This window comes from Anastrepha obliqua, chromosome 1 (assembly GCF_027943255.1).
Source record: "Anastrepha obliqua isolate idAnaObli1 chromosome 1, idAnaObli1_1.0, whole genome shotgun sequence".
NCBI classification, from domain to species: Eukaryota; Metazoa; Arthropoda; class Insecta; order Diptera; family Tephritidae; genus Anastrepha; species Anastrepha obliqua.
In genome coordinates, this window is record NC_072892.1 from 173,454,308 (window position 1) to 173,481,040 (window position 26,733).

General features: G+C 37.1%; 1 protein-coding gene across 2 annotated transcripts; it reads right to left on the minus strand.

The window, feature by feature from the left end:
* Positions 1-25,392, minus strand: LOC129241411 (acyl-CoA Delta-9 desaturase-like). Of its 2 annotated transcripts, none has more exons than XM_054877709.1 (5): positions 25,273-25,392; positions 11,864-12,156; positions 4,278-4,614; positions 4,018-4,203; positions 1-702 (listed from the first exon to the last, which is right to left on the minus strand). In XM_054877709.1, the coding sequence occupies exons 2-5, from the start codon at positions 12,147-12,149 to the stop codon at positions 384-386; spliced, it is 1,128 nt and encodes a 375-aa protein (XP_054733684.1). In that variant the 5' UTR covers positions 12,150-12,156; positions 25,273-25,392; the 3' UTR covers positions 1-383. The 2 variants fall into 2 exon arrangements, with proteins under 2 accessions (XP_054733684.1, XP_054733691.1); XM_054877716.1 differs by lacking the exon at positions 25,273-25,392 and adding an exon at positions 24,602-25,058.
* Between the last annotated feature and the right edge of the window lie 1,341 nt (positions 25,393-26,733).

The following is a 26,733-nucleotide window of genomic DNA, read 5'->3' on the forward strand; positions in this document are numbered from 1 at the left end:
TTGTTTTTTTTTTTATATTTTTGTTTTCGCTTGGCGACAGGTGAGTAAATGAACGATTTCCAATTAACTTCTCTCTGGTCTTATATGTATGTACATATTTTAGAAATGTAGCTAAATATTTCCAAAATTTATAAAGCAAATTTGCATAAATCATAAATTTTACAACCTCGCACTAAACAGTAAAAACCCGTGCAACTTCAGGTTGTTCAAGACTTTTCATAATCACACTTTTTATTTTGATTGCTATTTTGCTTTTTCCTGACTTCAAGAAGGGATGCGTTTTATGCTCAGGTAGGACAAATGTATGTACTTTTTCAGATCCACACAAATTATGTTGAATACATATGAACGTATGTATGTATTTGCTTAGATTCACTGCGGCATTATTCGGATTTCTTATTGATTGTAATAATGCCTTGTTCATCCTCTTTGGTGATATCCTTGTCACCATAGCCCCAGAGTTCGTGCGAACCGTCGCCGGTACGTCTGACGCGCTTCTCGACGATGTCCGCAGAGACAGATTTCAAGTCGTATGCCCAACCGATCTTGGCGAAGAAATCAATGAAAGCGGTGGTTAAATTCATGGAGTAGTTGCCCCATTCAGCGGTTTTATAGTCCCAGGGGAAGACGTGATGATAGTTGTGCCAGCCCTCGCCGAAGGCAAATGCGGAAACAGATGGGCATTGCGAGGGGTTAATGCTCCTGGAAATTAGAATTAAATACTGCATTAGTAATTGCCAAAGTATATATGTATATATCGATCGTTGCTGCGCTACAAAAAAAGTTATGTGTTTTTTCGTAACTTCAGGATTAAATGATTTTTCTTTCAGGCATAAAAAAACGGTAAATGCAGAAATGCAATAAATATAATAAACAAATAAAAAAATGTTTAAAAGTAAAACAGCTGTTTTTTGGTTCTAGGTTAGGTTAGGCTTCTGTGGCAGTCGGTTCAGAGTTGTTGTTGTTTTTGTTGTTGTAGCAGCATAAATATTACCCATACATATATGCTGGGAAATGTTGCTGAAGTGACAGTCCTTGGTCGGATATAAATCTGAGTCGTTCCGGTTACGTAGAACCGACTGTTGTGGGAACGGTTGTCGGTTCAGAGTAGCCAAGGTCGGTTGTCGTACCACTGTGTAACACGGGAACCTTAGTGTTTATTTATCATAGGAACCACTTAGACACTCTTACGAAGCATAGGATAGGTTTTATCCCAACGCCAGATAGTTCCGTAAGAGAGTCAAAATGGTGTTTTCCTAACAACCTTTGCACTACGCCCAGCTAAGACTGGACAAGTACAGAGCAAGTGTTCTACTATTTCTTCCTCTTCCTCGTCTCTACAACTTCTGTAGTGTTCATGGGAAAATACACCTAGAAGAATGCCTACCTAACAGCCAATGACCGGTGACACAAGCCGCGACCTTTGATGAGAAGTTGAGCAACTCTCCTGATCTTTTCTTATCTTTTTACGGCCAAATTAACCTGGTTGTAACACAAATATTTTCTTCTCTCCATGACGTATTGGCCTCCTGGAAAATATTATTTTGTATCCTTAATTTGCAAGTTGCCATTGGAATTCCAATATTGCCTTTGTTTTCAAGCAGTGGAAGATTAGTACCCTTTCTGGCGAGCTTATCGGCCTTGCAATTTCCTTCAATATCTCTTACGTCCCGGAACTCTAATAAGGCTGATCTTGAAGACGGTGCTAATGTCATCTAGAGTTGCGAGGCATTCCTGAGCAACCTTTGATCTTAATATAACTGTCTCCATTGCTTTGATGGCCGCCACGCTGTCCGAGAAGATGTTGTTGTTGTTGTTGAAGTGGTTGAATATTTCCACTGAAATAATCCTAATTAGTGACCAGTACCGTTTTACTACCACCGTCCTCGTAGAATGATGTTTGTTAGTTTTTTTTTGTTCTAAGTCAAATCCATTTAGTGAGGTCCAAGTATAGCAACAAAATCTTTATCTCGATGTCTGAGATCTCATTAATTTGCTGGAAGAAAGGCTTACCAAAGGAGCAAAGTCGTGCCCTAGCTAGTCCTGGACATTCACATAAGTAGTGGAAAAGAGTTTCCTTCGCTCCTTCCGCTTGACAGCTTCTGCAGATAGTATTGAAGGGTAAATTGAGTCTAGCTGCATGATCCCCTACTTTCCAATGGCCTGTAAGGTTGCAGTGATGCGTGAAATGTTTGCCCGGGAGCATTCTAACAGATCATTCGTCCTTTGGAATTTGTATGACGACCATGTGTTTTTTGTTGTAATACATGTAGTTAGTTGCTTCCATCTTCTTTCGGCTAAAGCATGATAGTGTGAAGCATTGGATGATTTTAATGTGTTGAGGAGGGTGGAGACTGAGAAGATATTTTTCGTAGTTTTTGTTACGGCGTGTGTATTGAGGTACACAGTTACCGTCTTCATGGCTAAGACTTCTGCCTGGTATACGCTACAGTAGTCCGGAAGCCCAGATAATTCCAGTCCTAACTCATTAGAAAAAATTCCCTAGTCTATTTTATTTTCCTGCCTTGATCCATCCGTGTAAAAACTTATTTCCCCTCTTCTCCACGGCCTTTGAGTTTGCCACTCTTTTCTTGACGAGATGTTAGTTTTGAAGAGCTCGTTGAAGGTGGGTTCAGGGAAAGCGTAGTCGATTTCTTGATTATAACTACTCATAGTAATATAAAGGGTTTTCCAATAACAGGTGTTATTTTGAATAGCCCGCTATTTCGGTAGATGTCACTTTTGAAGCTGTCATTTTTTGATATTTGACAAGTAGAAACTACGCTATTAACAAAAATGGAACGATACACGTTTAAGCGTGAACACACTGAAATTATTAAAATTCCCTATAAAAATGGTGAACATTTGGCAGAGACGGTTCATAAAATTTGAACATTTTTGGGTCATCGTGAAGCACCTTGTCGGACCGCAATACAGAAATTGGTGAAAAAATTCGAGCTGTTGGGACAAGTTAGTGATGTGAAGAATAAAACCCGTGCACGTCGCTCAAGAACAGCCGAAAATATTGCTGTTGTAGCCGAACGTGCTGAAGAAAACTAGGTTTGCCCCTTCTTCGCCTTTCTTTGGAATTAGGCATTCCCCAAACGTCATTACACCGTATTTTGCATAAAGATTTGGGTCTTAAGGCTCATAAAGTCCAGTTAACACAAGCACTCAAGTCGGCCGATCATCAACAACGTCGTGTCTTGGCGATTGGATCCTTGAAATGTATGAAAATGATCCGGAATTCCATTGAAAAATCATCTTGAGTGATGATTTCAACCTCGGTGGCTTCGTCAACAAGGAAAATTGTCTCAGAAAATCCAAGAGTTATTGTTGAAAAGCCTCTCTATCCTCAACGTGTGACTGTTTGGTGCGGTTTATGGTCCGGCGGAGTTATTGTACCTTACTTTTCGAAAATGAAGCTGGAGCACCAGTTACGGTGAATGGATTGCGCTATCGAGACTTGATTAACGATTTTTTATGGCCGGAATTGGATGGTATTGATGTGGGCAACGTTTATTTTCAACAAGACGGCGCTACGTGCCACACAAACAACGAAACCATTGATCTTTTATCAAAATAACACCTCTTTTAGGAAAACCCTTTAGAGCCGTGGCCGAACCGCCGGATCTTCCAAAGCGCCATACTATGAAGTCTAAGCGCTGAAACGGCGGCCACGTGTTTTCCTACCCGCTTTAGAGCAAATAAGTTGCCTGGCACCTCGAGCATTTTATTTGGGGTAGTCTTTAGAGCGCCGGTGGAGCATAGAAACGCAGTTTTTTGGACTTTATTCAGCAGTTTCATGCAACTTGCTTTTTGCATTGATGGCCAGTACACAAGTATTCCATATAGCAAAATAGGCCGTACTACCGAAGAGCAAAGCCAATGCGCAATACGAGGCCAATGTTTACCGAGGAAATAATGGATTTTCCTTTTCCCCCCTTGATTTCTTTTTTTTTTTTTGTTTTCACGCAGCGACGATCAACATAATAATTGAATTCCTATTGTACTCACTTGTCATAGGGACGACCGCCAAATTTGTGCGCAGCACTATTGACACACCAGGTAACGTTCAACAAGAAGCACCAACGGAACATGGTTGCCACGAACCACGAGTTGATGAAGGTCTCATTCCAGAAGTACATGGGAATAACGGTGGGCAGAATGAAGCAGGCCAAGGGCATCAATTTCATGTAGTGTCTAAGAAATGAGAAAAAACAAAAACTTACAACACGAAAAAGCAACAAAAATTCGTAACTTTTAGTGACACTTACTTCAATTGCCACATCAAAATGCGATCAGCATGCAAATCGGTCAAATCCAAGCTCTTCCCCTTGGCAATCACGTCGGGATGCTTCTTGCACAGCAACCAACCGATATGCGAGAAGAAGAAGCCACGCGTAGCATTATGTGGATCGGCATCTGTTTCGGAGAATTTGTGGTGCACGCGGTGGTCACGTGCCCAGTGGTAGGCGGCATCTTGGAAGGCGCACGTATTGAAGGCAATCAAAATAAGGCGCAGTGGCCATTTAGCCTTGTACGAGCGATGAGCCCATAAACGATGTGCGCCAGCGGTGATACCCAACACACCAATGGAATACAGAAAGATCGCTGAAACATAAACACACATAAAATTAAAAATCAGATACAAAGTTGAAAATAAGGTGCAAATTTATATGGCATTGATGGCATTGGTCGAAAGCAGGTCTATAAAATAGAAAAAAAAAAAAAATTATACATACAAATATAAATATGTACGTATGCACTTATGTATGCTGTATGTATGCTGTGTACAGAAATATAGTAGCGCAGCATCTCACAACATTCACATTCATTTTTCTATGTGTTAAAAATTGCAAATTAAACTAGTTTTCATATATTTCTCAGAATAGGATGCAAAGAAGAGAATGGTGAAAAGATACCGTTAGTTTTCCATTGGTTTATGTAATTTTTTGATGACTTTTCCGAAGTGCGCCAAAAGTGGCTTTATTTTTAATAACGGTTTCGCATAGGCGAGGTATATAATTGATAAGGTCCTGACGACGCCTCAAGGGGATTTGAGACCATGCTTCCTGAACCACTTGCTCAGCTTTGTTTGAAGCATTTGCAATTGCCACAACCCGCTTAACATCTCCCCATAAGTTTTCGATCGGATTAAGATCTGGGGACTGAGCTGGTCATAGCATAAGATCGATCTTTTCGGATGCAAACCAATCTTTCGCAAGCTTTCTCGTATGTTTCGGATCGTTGTCCTGTTGAAATGTCCATTTTATAGGCATTTCCCAACTGGCATGTGGTAGCATTGTATTTTGTAATACAGGGTTTGATTGAAAAGTAATGAGTCTTATTTTTTTTAAGCAGTTTTATTAAACCTTTTGGCTTATACAACTAATATTCTTCAAAATAGGACCCTTGAGCGTCAGTACACCCCATGGTAGCGGTTCTTCCACTGCAGGAAACATTTTTTACACTCATCCGCCGGAATCGCGTTCAATTCGGCTGTCACAGTTTTTTGGATCGCCTCGATGGAGTCGAAACGCCTCCCCTTCAGCTTTCTTTTCAGGCGCGGGAACAAGAAGAAGTCCGGAGGGGACTGGTCTGGGCTGTAGGGAGGGTGGGGAAGCCCCGGATCCCCCATCTTGGCCAATGCAGAGGTGCAGAGGAAGGCGGTTTGCGCCGGCGCATTGTCGTGATGAAGGGTCCAATTGTTGATGAGGTCGGGCCGAACCCGAGCGACGCGGTTTTTCAGCTGAAGGAGCACTTCTTTGTAAAATGCCGCGTTTACAGTGCTTCCTGGAGGTACAAACTTCTTGTGGACGATGCCGCAAAATTTGATTGAGTAACATTGCTCCAACGATCGCTGCATTTTCGCCACTGCAAAATCCTAACACACTTTTAAAACAACTTTCACGCTCGGAGCGATGTTGACTGCACCGCTGTTGCCAGCGAACTGGGACCGGTTTCTAGTGGAAGGGGAAGGTCTAACGATCATTTTCTGCCACCAGCTGATTCGGTTGATAGCTTGGCAGATGCTCCGCGCGGGAAGGCTCATTACTTTTCAATCAAACCCTGTATATCTACATAAACATGTCTATCCATAATGCCAGTTATCATATGGATAGGGCCAACGCCATTGCAAGAAAAGCAAGCCCATATCATTATACTTAGACCACCATGCTTAACTGTCTTCTTTGTGTACCTAGGATTATATTCGGTGTTTGGTGGACGGCATATCTACTGCCTAGAGCTTGTTCCACCAAATAAAACAATTTTACTTTCGTCTGTCCACAATATGTTTCGCCACTTTTCTGCGGGCCAGACCAGATGAGCATTTGCAAATCTGAGTCGTCCTTCCACATGCTTTCCAGTCAAAAGAGATACTTTTCTAGGACTTCTGGCATTTAGATTTTGCTCAATTAGACGACGACGGACTGTAACGTCACTGATCGAGAGATTAAATTCATTTTTGCTAACTTTAGATGATGCTCACGTTCTTGTCTTGCTAAAGCGCACAATGCGTCTATCTTCGACAGCGGTTGTCTGGCGTTTTCTACCGATTTTCTGGTTTTTTTTTTAATAATGAATCGCATTAAATATCATTGTAGGTGTCCAACGAACAATATTTTTTCAATTTCCTTGTACGTTTTGCCTTTTGCTCTTGGGTTAACGATCAACATCTCTTTCCTGAGCCGTGCAATTCTTTCCCCTGCCCACTAGAATAAAAAAATGTTACAAACCCCATGAAACTCATTCACCAAAACATTAATTACTACATTATACTTGCTATTGAAGTGTTTTGTTGTACTAATAAATTATTATAATTGGTTTTCAACCACTCACCAGTGATGGTAAATGGTTTTTTGAAAAATCCCTACACAGCCCAAAAAAATTCCCTACTTTTCCCTACGAAATTCCCTACATTTTTTTCTCCTGTGTTTACACTATAATGAGGCAATTGTAACGTCAAAATTGAATTGTTTGCTTAAGATTTTTTAAAAATTCCGTACAGAGCTTCTGCAGTGCAATCAGTTCTTATTGGAATTAGATCCAGCAGCTTAACCACACGCCGCTCGCTTTCCTCGTCGAAAAATCTCACCATGAGACACATATGCTTATTGAGTCCGATGTCTGTGCTCTCTTCGATCATTATGGAAAATTTGTTTACTTTTAATTTTTTAACTAAATTGTCTTTTTCTTCTTTTGCCAATTCATTTTTTATTATGCTGGTGCACTTCTTTCTTCCAAGCTCAGATTTTTTTATTATTTCAGAATCGGGCACGATTTCTTTTAAGAGTGGGATTAAATGGTCCACCACTTGCAGCGCAACATTATGCTCAGCGTAGAACATGCTAAGTCTTATTTCGAAATTTCTGGAGCCATTTAGTTTTTCTAAAAAAAAGCTGTTTATTTTAGATGTCTTTTTAATTGCCTTAATATTTTTTGGTGCATTTTTGTTTCGGCGTGCTTCTGTAAATCAGACTTGCCACAGCTCAAAGCTTTGTCGCACGCAGTGCATTTGCATTTGAATGGATCGTTAGCCACAGCTTCAAACTAGCCACTAAAATTTCGTCGTCAAGCCACTTATTATTGAACTTTTGTTTCCGATACTTGCATTGTTTTTCCTGGTATACCTCCGAAGAGTCAGTCGAAGAGCTCATTTCTGTAAAATATATGCATTTTAAATATAAAAAAAGCTAAAACTAAATAATTGCAAACTTACTTCAAGTGAAAAGCACCAGAAAACGTGGGACAACTAACAATTTTCGCGCAAAGAAAAAATCGTGCTAGCGTTAACGACGTAAAAAAGGCAATGCTGCCGTATTAACGCTTTTAAAAGTGTGCTGCCATAAGGAAAAGAAGTCTGGCATGAAATCTTACTGCGGATTTTTATTTTACATAAACTTTTTTAATTTTACCCCGCTATTTTAAAATTTTTTCTGTCCTTCTTGAAAATTCCCTACATTTACAGAATTTAAAATAAATCTGTCCTTTTCCCCACACCCACATTTTTCGACAAAAATCCCAACATGTAGGGAATTTTCCCTACATTTACCATCACTGCCACTCACACGAGGCACTATTCTAATTATGGACAACCACTTTTCGTTGCATTTCGCCAAAGTAATCAAAAGCTTACACAAACCAATTCAAAAGTAACGGGATCTAATAGCTATTCTCTTCTTTGCATCCTATTCTTAGAACACAAATGAACATGTATTCATTTAACACTGTTTAACATGTCGAAAAATGAATATGAATGTTGTGAGGCCAGCGCCTCTACTCCACTACTATATTTTTGAACACAACTGTATGTGGAACGAGTTGTTGTGTTCAATTATTAAGTTCAACTCTTATAACTGTTCCTAAGAGTTATAAAAAACAAGTTTTTATAGCATTTAGATATGCAGTTATCAATGCGCAACATTTCCTATAATCAGCGACTTTTTATAAAGGGATTCGTGTCGTGTGGCGTCTATTAATTCATTGCCCGCCTATTAAAATGCGCCTGCGAATCGCCGTGCGCTTATGAACGAACAGGTGTTGGGGGAAAAATCTACAAATGCATGACAAGTGGAAAGTGAAATTAAAACCTTGGACTAATTAGTGCTGACTTTTAATCGGAATTCATTACATATGCACATACACTCGCACACACTTAGCTGTGAACATTTGTGGGAAAACAACGCAAGTCGACTCAGTGCTTTCCAGCTGTCAAGACCTAATGTTTTGATTGTTGTTGTAATATTTTATTAAGCCCTACCAGTGCGGTGTAGTCACCGATTGTCAACGTCTAGCAAACTGTTACAACAACAAAAATAATAAATAAATAATTGGCGCGTACACTTCTGTGAGGTGTTTGGCCGAGCTCATCCTCCCGTATATTTGTGGCGTGTGTCTTGATGTTGTTTCATAAATGGAAAGACCTACAGTTTTAAGCCGACTCCGAAAGGCAGATATGTTTTATGAACAGCTTTTTCATGGCAGAAATACACTCAGAGGTTTGCCATTGCCTGCCGAGGGGCGACCGGTATTAGAAAAAACGTTTTCTTCATTATGGCGTTTCACGGAGATTCGAATCTACGCACTCTAGAATGGTAGCCGCGCACCCACTCATTCGTCTATGGCGGCCGGCAACAACAACAACAAGAACCTAATATAATTTTGGGGGAAAAAGAAATCCGTTATTTTTGGGTAAAAGTTTTGTGCAAATCGTTTAAAATTATTTCACGGTCGATCTTCAGCTTCTGGGCGATGCTATGACTACTAATAAGCGGGTCAACTTCGATTATTTCTGCGATTTTATTGACATTACCGACATTTTCTGTAACATCAAAAATGCGTGAACTGAATCGACGACCCCAAAATTGGACGTAATTAACTATTCCAGTATCGGCACCATAAAAACCATTCACAATTTCAGTGGCTTGCATTTTCACCTTTATCAAAGGAAAACTGTATAATATGCCGAAATTTCTCTTTGTTGACCTCCATTGTTAACACCCTGTAACTCAAAATTGAATGGAACAAATGGAACAATCAAAAAACGGCAACCCTTTTTTACTGTGAAATGTCACCTTGACAACGAGCACAAACTTTAAATTGTTCGATCGATACTTTACGAGATATCCGTCACTACAGCCGGCTACCGAGAAAGTAATGGATTTAATTTTCCCCAAACGAATGTTTTGGAGTTTAATAACTTGTTACAAATTATTAGCACCGTCTTCAAGATCATTCCAACGTAGAATCTCTTTTGCCAACAAGTGCTACTTTGGACTAAGTATGCAGTTGAGTAGTAAAGTCCGACGAACAACGTCCTAACGTATGGCGCAGAAGCTTGGACGATGACAACATCCGATGAAGCGACGGTTGGAGTGTTTGAGAGAAAGATTCTGCATAAGATTTTTGGACTTTTGCACGTTGGCAACGGCGAATATGGTAGGCGATGGAACGATGAGCTGTATGAGCTTTACGACGACATAGACGTAGTGCAGCGAATAAAGATCCAGCGGCTACGTTGACTGGTTCATGTCGTCCGAATAAATACAACGGCTACGGCTCTGAAAGTATTCGATGCTGTACCAGCTGGTGGTAGCAGAAGAAGAGGAAGGCCTCCTCTGCGTTGGAAAGATCAGGTGGAGAAGGACTTGGTTTCACTTGGTGTGTCCAATTGGCGCCGGTTAGCACGAGAAAGCAACGACTGGCGCGCTTTTTTAAATTCGGCCAAAAACGCGTAAGCGGTTATCGTGCCAATTAAGAAGAAGAAGTCTTAAAGGAAATTGCAAGACCGATGAGCTCGCCAGCAAGGGTACTAATCTTCCTCTGCTTGAAAACAGAGGCTATATTGGAATTCCTATCGCAACTTGGAGATTAAGGATAACAAATAATATTCCAGGAGGCCAATAGGTCATGGAGAGAAGAAAATGCCTGTGTTACAACTAGGTTAATTTGGTCGCCAGGCTAATTCAGTCTCAAGAGTCTCAAAGGTCGTGGCTTGTATCACCGGTCATTGGCGATTAGGTAGGCACTCCTCTAGGCCTATTTTCCCATGAATACTGCAGAAGTTGTAGAGACGAGGAAGAGGAAGAAACAGTAGAACACTTGCTCTGTTATTGTCCAGCCTCAGCTAGGCGTAGCGTAAAGGTTGTTAGGAAAATATCATTTTGACATTATCGGGTTTTGGGATAAAACCTATCCTGCGCCTCATAAGAACGTCTAAGTGATTCCGTGATAAATAAATACTGAGCATCCCGCGTTACACAGTGATACGACAACCAACCTAGACTTAGACCATCTAAGTGAGTTGACTATTCTAAACCGACTGCCACAGAAACCTAACCTAATCTAAACTGATTGCCAAAAAGTTGAAAATTAGTTACCAAAACTGTCTTTCACAAGAAGAAGTAACCATTTTTTGACAGCTCATATGCGATTTAAACTTTTCGATATAAAATGTGTATCCATATAATGCAGTCCATCGCATCTTCGATCTGGGTTCTCTGCCATAGATAAATAGGAATTAAAAATTATCCAGTAACTTGCCAATAACTTGATTTCCGAGAATTTGCTCTCAAATAGAAGAATATCAAAAAAAGTGCTTGAATGCGAAATATGTAACAATTTGCAGCTGATTAAGGGGTTAGAGGTAGTCAGAATTAAAAAAAAATTGGATTAGTTTTTTTGCATTTTCTTAAAGTATAAGAGGCCAACTTCCTTGTCTCGGAGCCCGTTCTGCCACTCCATTCTGAGCAATCAAGCCACGGTTACCAAACGGGTTACTCTAACCCACAAGCGAGCTTGGCAGGCTGAGAGAGGCTGCAGATAGACAAAGCTGATGTTACCTGTCACGTCCGACCGACTGTCGCAGTTCCTTCTGTCACTAATCACAGGGAACTGACTGTAGGAGGCTGGTTGGCCTGATTACGGGCCACAAGTAAAAAAAAAAATCAAGTTCTTACAAGTACAAATTTATCCAGTAAAGTCTTACAAAACAGGCGAATTCAGCTAAGGCAGGTTCTGAATGAAACTGATGCTAATATTCAAGGCAAATCTATTGAATCTTCGGTGTTCAGAGAAATGAAGAAGCAAGCGAATGCGAAAGGAAATTGTCCAAGACAAAAGGGCAAAGAACATTGATTCAATTAGTGCAAATGAGGACAAGCAACTTGCTGAGTAGACCAAGGCCGCATGTCTCAGAAATCATGCAGCCATAATAGCGCTGCCTTATAAAAGTGCCAGAACCTGCCGCCTGTTCGGGCCTATCGGGAATCAAAATAGTTGACAACTATGGATTTATAAAATAATTAACTTTACCATCGGCCATCGACCCAAATCGTTTCCAAATCAAATTGATACTTACAGAAAAATACCGTTGGCCATTTTGCAGAGGTGAAGAATAGCCACGCTCCATAAAGCGCAGCAATATGCAAATATCCGAAAAGAATTATATTTCGCCAGACTAATTTTAGTCTGCGCTTTTCGGCGCGTTTTAGTTGATTCACATCAACGGCCAACGCTCCATCAATGGTATCGGCGTCACTTTCGAACAGAACACCAGTTTGCTTGGATCCCTTGATCCCATCTGTATTTTGTCCGGATAGTGCATCCAGAGCATTGTGATTGATTGCTGCAGCATTTGGTGGCATGATGTGACTGAAAATAAAATCAAAAAAGAAAGGATTTATTAATAAAAATAATTGCGGAAATATGAAAAATGAAAAAAAAAATGAAAAAAGTAATTTAACCCTCCGTTAGACACATTTTTTAAAACCTTCCGTTGGGCAGCCGAGTCTGGCCTTTTTTCGTTCTGTTCGATGATCTTTTTGAAAAGGTTAAAGGTTATATCCATCGATAGATAATTGAATTTTAAGAAGCTACCTGGAAGCTAAAGTCGTAGCTATAATAGAAATTTGTTAAAATCACGTCCAAAGTCGAAAAAGTCAGTCTGGCCAGACCCGGGTGCCCAACGGCGGGTTAAAAGTGAAAATGGCGTATATTATTTTTTTTATGGGTTCGAAGCATTTATCAGAGAATTTTTTCTATTGACTTCTATTGGTTGTCATAACATAACATAACGTAACATAACATAACATAACGTAATATAACATATCATAACATAATATCATATAATATAACATAACATAGCATAATACCATATACGAGGTGTGTTCAAAAAGTATTGTCAATTTTGTGTTTTTTTCAAAAATTATTTATTTATTCATTAATATCTATTTTGTCCCCTTCAAAGTAATCCCCATGAGATATTATGCACTTGTGACAACGTTTTTTCCAATCTTCGAAGCACTTCGAAAAATCATTTCTTTTTTTTTTTGTTCAGCTCCTCCTTCGATGCCGACATTATCTCGTCAATCGTAGCGTAGCGTCGTCCTTTCATGGGCCTCTTCAGTTTCGGGAACGAGAAAAAGTCACAGCGGACCAGATCTGGGGAATACGGTGGCTGTGGCATCATTAGTGTGTTGTTTTTGGCCAAAAGTCGCGCACAAGCAACGATGTGAGAGCAGGGGCGTTATCGTGCAAGAGCCAATTTTTGTTCTTCCACAAATCCGGGCGTTTCTGGCGGATTGCTTTGCGCAAATTGCGCATAACTTGCAGGTACTATTCCTTATTGACCCTTTAACCCTGTGACAAGAACTGATGATGCACAACGCCCCTGCAATCGACGAAAACGGTAAGCAAAACTTTTACATTCGACCGAACTTCACGCTTTTTTCGGTTTTGGTTCATGCGGCAGCTTCCATTGAGATAATTGAGCTTTGGTTTTCACGTCATAACCATAAACCCACGATTCGTCACCAGTTATGGCAGACCCTCTGGAGCATTTGGGTCGTCGCGGACAGAGTCCAACATCTCATTAGCAAAGTTCATGTGATGCTGCTTTTGGTATTGGGAAATTGAGCAGTTTTGGTACGAATTTTGCGGCGACCCGTCTCATGCCCAAATCATTGAAAAAAATCGAATAACGCGAGCCAATCGATATGTCTAGGTCCTCAGCAATTTCTCTAACGGTGATTCGACGATTGGCCAATACCGTTTTTTTCACTTCATCAATGTTTTCGTCCATTGTTGAAGTGCTCGGGTGTCCGGCACGCTTTTCGTCGTTCACATCTCGTCGTTCTCGGCCTTCTGAGAACATTTTGTACCACCGATAAGCGTTGCTTTGGTCCAAAGTAGCTGCCACATTTCAAACAAGTATTGCGATTTTGCAAATGCGTGGTCTTAATTTGAGCGACCTCCATGTTCCTCCGACCGCTATTAGAAAAATACAGAAATACATTCGCAGGCTTGCCATTGCCTGCCGAGGGGCGACCGCTATTAGAAAAATGTTTTTCTTAATTTTGGTGTTTCACCGAGATTCGAACCGATGTTCTCTCTGTGAATTCCGAATGGTAGTCACGCACCAGCCCATTCGGCTACGGCGGCCGCTTGCAACAGATCCGATTAATTAAAAAAATCTAAAATAAGCTACTCTCCCTTTGAGCAAACACCTCTCTTGGGCGGACAAAAGTTCACTGACGGTGTCCGCACAAGGGAAGTTTCACTGTGCATAGTTTGAGTTTAAGCCCAAGATTATAAATTAGAAGATCTACAGAAAAACTAGTGTATTTGATTTGAAAATTTGCATAAATTTCCGACTACTTAAATAAGGAAAGAGATTAATAAAAAATAAAAATGCACTACGACAATAATTGGGGAATTCACATGACCTTAAATTGGCGGTAACGCATTTTTTCATATTTGCTATTATTTTAACACAGTTGTGTAGATGTTCACTTTGTTCATGCATATCTTTTCTTAGCAATTTTTATATCATGTTAAAAAAAATTATAAAATAAAAACCCTAATATAATGTACTACGCCTCATTTCGACATAGAGTCGAAATTCCAATTGACTAAATATAATATAAAATTAGCAATGATACGTGAAAATTAAATGTGTTGCTATTCATGGCCACAACAACAAAAACAACCCGGTTAGGACGTTCACTAATGGAGTTTCATCCATTTTTCATTAGATCAGATTGAACTGGCAGGCCAAGAAATGTTCCACATATTTAGTTCGCGCATAAACACTATGCATGCACGTCCATAGTTATTCTAATTTTTTGTTGTTGTCATTTTGCATAAACATGAATGGGTAAAACAGGAATGCAATATGTAATTGTTTGTGTGAGAAGCCTCTAGTCTCTATAAAATCTATGCGCAATTCCTCGGCGGCATATTTGCAGTTGACTGTTGATATTTGCACGTTTCTCTATTCCGGTAAATTGAAGAGAAAGCACGGCCTAATATGGCATTAATTCATTTATTTATTTTTCTTCATCATTGCGATATATGGAGGTATGTAAATGCATGCGCCGAGCAGCTCTTATTCGAACATCTGCTTTATTTCAATATCTTAACCACCCACACTCCCCATGTGAAAGGCTGATCACGTGTGAATTTTCGCATTTTGCATGCACATATTTACTAAATAGGCTTTTTCCTGCAAAATATTATATATTGAAATGAAAGCAACTATAGGCATACGTAAAAGTGTATGTAGTATGTACTCGTAGGTGTATAAATTGTTTGCATCACATGAAATGTAGACTAGTTTGCCAGCGGTTAGATGCAAGCCTCTTGAAAACTAAACAAAATACACAAATGCCGGTATTCAGGCAACAACTTTTCCGGTAGAGCTGCTGAAATTGTTAAATGTGATTTATTCAGAAAGCATAAATTATATTTTAGAATAGGCTGTTGTACAACTGAGAGCGTTAAATATACTACTCGTACAGACATAGTGCTACCAACGTTTATCGATTTTCCCTGCAGTAAATCGAGCAGCCGCACAAACGTCGAACGGGCTCTTTTTGGTTGTATATCTGCCTTTACTTAAGCCTTTTTTAATTTTATATATCAAATCTCCAAAAAAGGCGTTCAACTTTACTCGAAGAAGTATTGGGTTGGGGAAAACGTAATGTCGTATTTTGTCAATTGAGCGCAACATTTAAACATATCTTGCGTTGTACTTATTGCATCAGGTCACACTAAACGGCGATTTGAAGACGACAATCTGTACTACAAGTGTCTCTTTGACAGTGTCGTGATCGTACGTTTCAGTCTTAAGTTATAGCGCGTCAAAGATGGAGTCTACCAAGCAAGAAATTCGTCATATTTTACGTTTTTACTACTTTAGAGGTAAAAATGCAACGAAGGCGGCGGCCAAAATTTATGAAGTTTATGGGCCTGATACTTTAACGATTCGCACAGCACAGCGTTGGTTCGATCGATTTAGGCGGTGTAGTAGATGTCGAAGATGCACCTCGTACTGGTAGGCCAATCGTCGTAGAGACTGATAAAATCGTTGAAATTATCCAAAGAGACCGGCATGTGAGCATTCGCTCGATTAGTCAGGAACTAGGTGTAAAACACAAAACCGTTGGGAACCCTTTGCAGAAGATTGGATTAGAAAAAAAGCTGGATTTTTAGGTGCCACACGTGTTGACACAAAAAAATCTCTTGGACCGAATCAACGCTTGGGATTCTCTGCTAAAACGGAACGAACTTGACCCACTTTTGAAGCGGATGGTGACTGGCGATGAAAAGTGGAACACGTACGACAACGCCAAGCGAAAAAGATCGTGGTCCAGAAGCGGCGAGCCGGCCCAAACCATCGCCAAGCCCGGATTGACCGTCAGGAAGGTTTTGCTGTGTTTTTTGTGTTTAGTGGTATTGGAAGGGAATTATCCACTATAAGCTGCACAACTATGGCCAGACCCTTAATTCGGTCCTCTATTATAAGCAACTTGACCGTTTGAAGCAGGCCATTGACCAGAAGCGGCCAGAATTGGTCAATAGGAATGATGTTGTGTTGCACCAGGACAACGCTTGTCCTCACACATCTTTGATGACCCGCCAGAAGCTACGGCAGCTCGGATGGGATGTCCTATCCCACCCAACATATCGTCCGGACTTAGCACCAAGTGACTATCATCACTTCCGGTCCATGCAAAACGCCCTTGGTGATACCAAGTTGGTCTCAAAAGAGGCTTGCGAAAACTGGTTGTCTGAGTTTTTTGCAAATAAGGAGGGGGGTTTTATAAAGGGCGGATAATGAAGTTGCTTTCTAAATGGCAAGAAGTTTGCGAACAAAACGGCGCATATTTGATTTGAATCGGATAATTCTAAGTATCTTAAATAAAGCGTCAAATTTCGATCACAAATACGACATTTCTTTTTCCCCAACCCAATATTATATGTGGAAGTTGTTAAACTTCAAATCAATTTCGAGTTAACACTAACTAGACATTGAAATGTTAATGTTACTATTCCTAATGTAATGGAATGTTAGCACCTTTAAGGTAATGTAATGTTAGCTCATCTAATGTAAATGTGAGTTTTAACATAAATTTTCTTACATCTGCTTCTATACATTACAGAAATTGGCAGCTTTGTTAGCTCTTCTAATGTAAATGTTAGTTCTAACATAAATTTTCTTACATCTGCTTCTTTACATTACAGAAATTCGCAGATTTGCCCCTTAGTCTGCTGTATATCATTTACTATATATTATATTTATATTTAAGCCACACAAACAGTGGATAAATAGAACTAAATCCTTGTATGCTACTGTAGCAATTTTCAGTGCAGGGTTACTACGATATTTTCAATACAAGTATACGTAAATATATTTCTATATTCGAGTATATACTTAGTGCCCGTGCATACAGTAACATACAGCTCTATATAGTAGTTCAAGGGATCATAAGTAATAAAACCAATTTGCGTTGTTGGGCAGCAAATGGTGTGAATTAATAGTAATTTATGGAGCCTACCGCCAGCTTAAAACAGTGCATTTAATGTGAGAACGTCATCTACCTATTATTCAAATGAAAATTTCGACGCAAAAGGGTGTTTACATAGTTAGTTCCATGCTAAACTATTGAGAAAATAAGAGTAATTTTTTCTTAATTAGTAATTCCACCTTCCCCTCTACATCAAAAGAAGTTGTTTATTTTACCATTTTGAAGGCCGATTCAGACAACGTCCGCTGGCTGTAGTTTTTATGTTATGTGAAAGTCTTTAGTTAAAGATCTTTACGCAAAGTATGGAATAAGCAGACTGACAAACTGAATGGAGCGGATCCATTATTTGAGCATCCATCTAACCAACGTCTATGAAGAAAAACTTTTCAGAAGAATCTTCACAGCTGATTGTCAATTTCGCCATATGTACACGGGTAGATACATTTTTGTGGATTTATTACTAATTACTGCATATGTGAACGTACTTTAAGCCGCGAATTTCAACTTTTTTGGGATTTTATCCGCCAAGAGGGATTACGTCAAATGCATAGTTGGCACATTTTTTGAGGGTAAGTCAGGAGCAATCTGACGGTCATTTCTTATTCTATGTAAACGTGAAGTGAGAAAAAAAGTTTTGATTTTCGTTTTCACAGCCACTTTTCACTCTGTCTTTTCACAAACGATTATTTTGCGATACATAGATGCATACAGTGGCTCCCAGATAAAGTGCTTCAGTATTCTTGTTTTTTTTTCTTTTACAATATTTATTACATTTTCCGAGTACAATTGTTTTTTCGTTAATTGTTGAAGTTCATAAATTAGTTGACACCCCCTCAATAAACTACCAACAACATGCGTACGCACCCACGAACAACTTTCCTTACGCCGCAATTAACCGGAAGAACTGTACGGAAAGAAGTAGGCTTTGATAGTGATTTTGTAACTATAAAAACCTGAAAAACTTTTATTGAAACTACAATAAAAGATATGACAGTTTTTCAAATAAATACAGAAAAATAATTTAAATTCAATTTACGTGGTGACAAAATAAAATGTGGACTCAAATATAAAAGTAGAGTTCATTCTACAACAATAACCATATAAATCCTAGTTAAAACTTTGTGCAAGTTAAAAAACATATCAACAATTTTCGTCAAATTCTTTAATTTTTTAAACAAAATTTTTAGAAGCTTTTCGGGCATATAGAGTTTTGTAGCCACGCAACTATACTCGGACTTGCACGCCTGCCACGGACCTCTTCCTCCATTGATTCACACACAAATTATCAGTGAAAATATTTTCTTTTCATTTTTTCACGGAACGCGAATTGAAAGTGTAATTGAAACGGGAGAAAACTTTTCATTTCACCTTTAAAAAGAATTACAATAGAATTACCCTCTGGTTATAACTTTATACGTATGAGAATTTATGAAGGGGTGCATATTAGATGTCTGTGGATTTTTCTTAAAAGCAAGTAGTGATTAATGGGTTGGTGCGTGAGTACTATTCGGGAGCGCGTAGGTTCGAATCTCCGTGAAACAGCAAAAAGAAGAAACAGTTTTTTTAATAGCGGTCGCCCCTGTCACCCCCCGGTAGGCAATGGCAAATCTCCGAACGTGTTTCAGCCATGAAAAGTCTCCTCATAAAAAACCATTTTGCCATAATTTATTAACTTTTTGTTTTCTTTTTCTATTTCTATTCCTTCTTCTATATCTATTTCTTCTTCTTCTTCTTCTTCTTTTTCCATTTTTATTTTTATTTATATTCCTATTTCTTCTTGTTTATTTCTTTTTCTATTTTTTCCTTTTTTCATTTCTGTTTCTTTTTTATTTCTTATTTTTCTTTTTTAATTTTTTTCTATTTTTTCCTCTTTTTCCTTTTCTTTTTTTCCTTTCCTATTTCGTCTTCTTCTTCTTTTTCTTTCTTAATTTCGATTTACATTTTTCGTCTTTTATTTCTTTTTCTATTTCTTCCCTTCTTTCTTTTTTCTTTTTCTTTTTCTTCATCTTTTTCTATTTCTATTTTTCCTTCTTTTATTTCTTTTTCTATTATTTCTTCTTTTCCTATTCTATTATTTCTTCTTCCTCTTTTTTTCTTTTTTTTCTATTTCTATTTTCTTTTTTTTTCATTTTCTATGTTTTCTTCTTTTTCTATAAATTCTTCTTTTTCTATTTTTATTACTATTTCTACTATTTCTACTTTTTCTTCTTTTTTTCTATTTTTCCTTCTTTTTATTTTTATTTTTCTATTTCTATATCTTCTTCTTCTTTTATTTTAATTCCTATTTTTATTTTTCTTCTTTTATTTCTTTTTCTACTTTTTCTTCTTTTCCTTTTTCTGTTTCTTCTTCTTTTTCTATTTTAATTTTAATTTCTATTTCTTTTCTTTCTTTCTGCCGAATAGAATCCCAGTTCTGGCCCTCATAAATGTAGCCTTAACCTGACCTCACCTGATCGCATATAAAAATGTTACCGGAAAGACTAGGATTTATGTATATTAGGCCAATGGTAACAGTCCTCAAATATGTATGGAGAATGTTTTATGCTTTTACAACAACAACAACAAAGTGCTTATAAGGGCAACGCAGCGTCTAACAGCCGCAGAGGTCCAGAGTGCCAGTAATTAATGCAAATCGCATTCTGATTTATATAAACAAATCCACGCGCCACTAATTAAATTGTATTTTTCCTGGACTTTCATTCTCTAAATGTCAATTTAGAAGTTAACCTTGCTTTATTGCGATTTGTTATCATTTCCCCAATACATTGTATGTATGTATGTGTGTATGTAGACATAAGCACGTCTGTAAGTGTTCAGACTCCTTATCAAACAACTCAACGACCAGCGCAGTCATGCAAAAGTCGGCACTTTTGGCAACGCGCATAATGTCGCTTACATATGCACATACACACATACGCACATATATTTTGAGCGAGCCGCCGAAATTTAATTACCTATACTTGGCAACAGTAAGCGGACAACTCCAGTGACATTTATTTAACATTTGCTCATCACTTTGAAGCAACAACTAAAACACTGTCGAATTTGGAATGAGGATCAAAAGGTTTTTAGCTGGCACAAAGTACATATGCAAATACACATAAACAAACACATTTACTTGTGCGTATTATAGCATAGATTTTAGCTTACATTTAGTCGCAATTAAATTCACAATTATTTACATTTAAAAGTTTTAAGAAAAGCTTTGAGAATTATTCACCCTATCGGAAGATTTATAATTTTTGCAAATGGTGTTGTACGTCAATCATATTTGGCACTAATGAGCCAGACAGCTGTAGTATACAAACAGACAAGCAATAGAGCGCGTAAAGGTCAAAATAAATATTTTCTTCATTCAAAATAAGTTTTTTTAATTAAAATTTTAAAAATTAAAATTTGTTTAATTAAAATTAAAAAAAAAATCAATATTTAAAATAAATTAAAAACAATTCTTTTTATATATTGTTTAAATAAATTTTGTTTTGTAAAAATATATTTTTTGTAATAATTTTTTTTTGTAACAAATTTAGTTTTATTTTGATAAAATTTTTCTTTTTTAATAACATATTTTTTTATAATTTTTTTTTAATTATTTAAAAATAAAATCGGATGATTAATTTTGGGCCACATTGCACTAATGAAATAAATAGCTTTGAATAATTGTCCATCTAAATGTGTATGTTTGTATATACGTGCATATAATATTTATTATATAATTAATATATTTAAAATCATGTGCGCAATGTTCATCAGTAAATCACGTGAATGACCGGCCGGTTGAAATCTGACTGAGGCTCTTGGTTCTATTTATCAGAATCCCTAAGAAACGTGTAGATATTCATAGGTAACGATTCGCTTGGTACAAAATGCGAGTATTTCGTTATGGTTTTCCTTTACAATAAAAAATTTATATCATTAATAATTTGGCTTAAAAAATCACTTTTATTTCCGCCAATAAAGCATAGAAATCAGCTTTTAAAAGAGTCGATGCTGTGAGCCACTTTTTCATTTGGAACAACACTTTTTGGGAAGTGAACCATTTAAAAAACGTTCACTTATAAAATAAAAAAAAAATTATGAAATTTATAGCGCAAGTATAAAACAAAATGTATAAAATTTCGTTATAAAATTTATGACGTTTTAGTATAAAAAAATGTTTTTCTGCGAAGCACCGCACTGCATCATGTTTTAAGGAAGTAGACTCTGCATGCTTTTTGTGGTCACGTATTGAAATGCTTCAAACATAATCAAGTATATTAGGGCGTTGCGCTCTTGCTCTGGGAAAGAATAGAATACGTACAGCAAAATTTCAAGCAAAATTATTTTATACTTTTTTTTTTTTGTTTTTGCAGATTTTACTGACTTATGTTGATTTATACTTTGAGCCTTTAAACGAGTTACCGCAAGTGTGAGCTAACGGGTGATCAGATAAGAGGTATTTATTGCAATAGAGTTGCAGTCGACTCGTGACCTCTGTCAAACTAAATCGGGAACAAAAGAAACCGAAAGAATTGATTCGGAGCCGATTTCGCCAACTTGACCTATGTATATCATGGCACTACTTGGGCGATTTTACGCCAATATCTTGGTTTGAAAGCGTATAAAATACAGCTAGTCCAACATTTGAAGCCGGCCGATCTTCCAAAGCGTCATAATTTTAGTCATTGGACTCTTGAAAAACTCGCCGAAGATCCGCATTTGGCTAAATCAATCAACAAAATTGCCATATTTGGGCTGAAGAGCAACCCGAAGCCATTACATCCATTGAAAACAGTAGTTTGGTGCGACCTATTGGCTGGAGGAATCGTCGACCCATAATTCTTCAAAGGCGAGGGTGGCGCCAATGTAACAGTAAATGGCGAACGTTATGCCAGAAATTGAAACCTCTGATCTCCACAACATTTGGTTCCAACAAGACGTCAAAAATGACTCTAATCCCATGAAACAATGGACTTACTGCCTCGTCATTTCGGTGAGCAATTTATCTCTCGTCTCGGACCAGTGAAGTGGCCATCAATATTGTGTGATATCACACCTTTGATCTTTTATTTGTGGGGGTATATAAAGTCTAAATGCGCAATTAGACTAGTTTCGAACTAGTCTTAACACAACATACTGACATGTTATGAAGCATTTAGCTGGAAGTTACAGCAAAGCAAAATATTTTATTTTTTGCGGCATGCTATTTTGAAACTTAAAATTAACTTGACTAGTTTCGGACTAGATTTATTGCAACTAGTCAGATTTAGAGGTTTTTTAGCATTTAGTTACAGCCGACAAAATGATTTTATGTTTTGCGACGTGCTTTTTGCAACATAAAACTTAAAACTAAATTTGCCTTGGTTTTCACCAGTTTTACCACAACTAGTTAGATTTACGTGTTTTATAACATTTAATTAGAAGTTACGGCAGAGACAAATAGTTTATGTTTTGCGTCATGCTTTTGAGCAGCTTAAAACTTACAACTCAGTTTGACTAGTTTTGGGCCAGACTTATCACAACTAGTCATATTTATAGCTTTTATAGCATTTAGCTGGAAGTTACAGCATATACAAGTTTTTTAGGTTTTGTGGCTGCTTTTATGTATTTTCAAGCTTAGAGTTAAATTTGACTAGTTTCGGACTAGACTTATTACAACTAGTCAGATTTAGAAGTTTTATAGCATTTAGTTAGAAGTTACAGCAAAGAAAAATATTTTATGTTTTGCGATGTGCTTTTTGAAACTTAAAACTTAAAACCAAATTTGACCAGTTGCGTACCAGTCTTACTACAACTAGTCATATTTATAAGTTTTGTAGCATTTAGTTACAAGTTACAGCAAAGAAAAATATTTTATGCTTTGCGGCACGCTTTTCTGTAACTTAAAACCAAATTTGACCAGTTTCGGACTAGTCTTACTACAACTAGTCAGATTTAGTTAAAAGTTATAACAAAAAAAAATATTTTATGTTTTGCGGTAGGACTTTTTGTAATTTAAAACTCTATTTGACTAGTTTCGGACCAGACTTATCACAACTAGTCAGATTTACACGTTGGATAGCATTTAGTTAGAAGTTACAGCAAAGAAAAATATTTTATGTTTTGCGATGTGCTTTTTGAAACTTAAAACTTAAAACCAAATTTGACCAGTTGCGTACCAGTCTTACTACAACTAGTCATATTTATAAGTTTTGTAGCATTTAGTTACAAGTTACAGCAAAGAAAAATATTTTATGCTTTGCGGCACGCTTTTCTGTAACTTAAAACCAAATTTGACCAGTTTCGGACTAGTCTTACTACAACTAGACAGATTTAGTTAAAAGTTACAACCAAAAAATTATTTTATGTTTTGCGGTAGGACTTTTTGTAATTTAAAACTCAATTTGACTAGTTTCGGACCAGACTTATCACAACTAGTCAGATTGTATAGCATTTAGTTAGAAGTTACAGAAAAACAAATATTTCTTGCTTTGCGGCACGCTTTTTTGTAACTTAAAACTTAAAACCACATTTGACTAGTTTTATTCCGGCTTAATCTTGTTTTGGCGGCAAACACTATACAAATGGCACACCCTAATGTACAAACATATGTAAAATATTCAATATCTGTAGTTGTTGCTATCAAATTGGACTGTACTTTCTTTAAAGTTTTCGCGTTAATACGCCCGTGTAACAAATGGAATTGCTCATTGTGGGCTTTTGTGGTCACCAGTTTTGTTGATTTTATCAAACTGGTTTCATCGTCACTTCCTTGCACGTTTAATGTAGATATACATATGTATATGTACGTATGTATGTACGCTTGCACTATGATTGGTTGGTAAAACTCAAAAAAGGGTTCTTACTCGTCCGATTCCCTTCATTCGTTAATTTTTGCACTGACAACAGTTTCGCCGATGGGCCACGTAATGCCTGCATTTTGTTATACATAGCCAAATATGATGACATATACACATACATACATACACACATATGTATATACATACGTGAATATTAATTTTGTTTGTAGAAAATATGTATCCACACAAATACGATATTAGGAAGATGCGGCATGTTATTTAATCGATATGTCTACATGACAGTATAGACATAAAGTCAAGTGGCAACAACAACAAGCAATATGTGCATATCTATGTATGTATGTGCATAGTTAATATTTCAAACGATTTCTCACCGAAAAAAATTACGTCGTAATTTCGGCGCTTACCATCAAATTTCAAATGTTTTCAAAAACAATTCAGCTCAATTTTTTGGCAAAAGTCGACATGAACACAGTTATGAAAAAATATACACAAAAAAAGAAAACTCACCGTTTATACTTTTCTTCAGTAAACTACAATAAATTAAATAACACACGCGAATTTTCTCTATTTAATGAAAATGAAAAGAAACAACCAAAAAAAAATTGACTGCTTATTTGGCACGTCAACCACTTTCGGCAAACACTTCAATATGTGCCTTCACCAACAACTAATAAATAGCACGACCGTTTACAAAATGAAAGAAAAGCAAAACTGCATCAGCATTTCAAAATGCTTCACATGAATATCGATGGTAGGCGGTGTTCTTGCACTTTCACGACTATTTCGTTTCACGGTTCCCGGCAAATTGTTGATTGCGCTCACAATTCGTTAGCTAACTAGCTTATTTGCTGTGCTCTTCGGTTGTACTCGTACATATACATATATACTCTGTGCTGTCACGTTGAGCGATCGTGGATTACATTCGCACTAAGAATTGTTTGACTTGGCGAAAATGTTGCCCTTCTACCGCCCCTCTCACTCGTATGTCTCATGCCAACCACACTTACTCGTGTGCCTCATGCCAACCCCACGCACTCCGACGAAAGTTATTTTTGCAAAGTTTCGTGTGCTCACATTTATATATATATATATACATACATATGTATATAGTATTTATATATGCATATTTAAGTGTATGGCAAATGAAAGCTGCTCTCGGCACAACTGTTGAATTTTACCTTTGCTCTTGTCACTAGTGTTGTTGCTTAGTGCTGTAGTAAGTTTAGTTTTAGTATTGATGTTTCGTACACTTGACAGTGAAACTGTTAAATGGTCATTTACTACTGGTAGTCAGAGATACGTCCGCGCATCATTTATAGGGAATAACGTGTCTAACGTTGGAGAGCATACAGACGATGGGGATAGCCGCGAATCGTTAAACCGCTCTCCGTGAATTTGACAAACTCAGCTGAGTTGCTGATGTAATTATTGGGCATTTGTTTTCATTTTATTGTTGTATTGCTTTCTCTTATTTTTGTTATTAACTAAGAAGGATAGAAATCCCTTGATCAGTGCTGTGAAGCATTAGTTGTTATTGTGGATCTCATCTAACGGTAAATCCAGTAGACAGAGTCTTAAGACAGACCAGTCAACAGTACCTAGCATTTTTACGAGCCACTACATTTACGAACCAAATGATTTTTATTTATAAGAGATGCGAAAGTTTCTATGTTTGTGACCCAATCATGCATTCACGAACGAATTTGCATGAAATTTCACTCGCAGATAGTTTATGACCCAATTTGAAAAACAGCGTAATTTTTTAAAAGAGTTGTTAGTTGTTACAAAAGGTAATTCAATTAAATGAATCAATTCAATCAAATTACAATACAAGTTTCAAATACCTTCTCTAATAAGAGAGCTTAATGGGAAAGTAATTTGCCAGAGGGTTGCCACCTTCTTGAAAAAAGAAATTGAAGTAAAAATATTGAAATAAATGAAGTATACAAATTTAGGGGCCAAAAAAGACAGGTTTGAAAAATCTTAATTTTGAGTACGGTTTTGAGTAGGGTTGCCAACTGTTTAAAAATGAGCTTCAATGAAATAAATAATTGTTAATTAAAATAATTCAGTATGGATGCCAAATAAAATAAATTTAACAAAACTTAATTTGGAAAATATTTTCCAGAGGGTTGCCACCTTTTTGAAAAATGAAATTCAAGTAAAACCATGAAATGAATGAAATTTAAAAATATAGGTGCCAAAAGAAAAAAATTTGAAAAATCTTAATTTCGAGCATGGTTTTGAGTAGGCTTGCCAACTGTTTAAAAATGAGCTTCAATGAATTAAATAATTATTAATTAAAATAATTCAGTATGGATGCCAAATAAAATAAATTTAATAAAGCTTAATTTGGAAAATATTTTCGAGAGGGCTGCCACCTTTTTGAAAAAAGAAATTCAAGTAAAAATATTGAAATAAATGAAGTATAAAAGTATAGGGGCCAAAAGAAAGAGGTTTGAAAAATCTTAATTTCGAGTATGGTTTAGTAGTGTTGCCATTTGTTCAAAAATTAACTTCAATAAATTAAATAATTAATGGTTAAAATAATTCAGTATGGATGCCAAATAAAATAAGTTTAATAAAGCTTAATTTGGAAAATATTTTTCGAGAGAGTTGCCACCTTTTTGAAAAAAGAA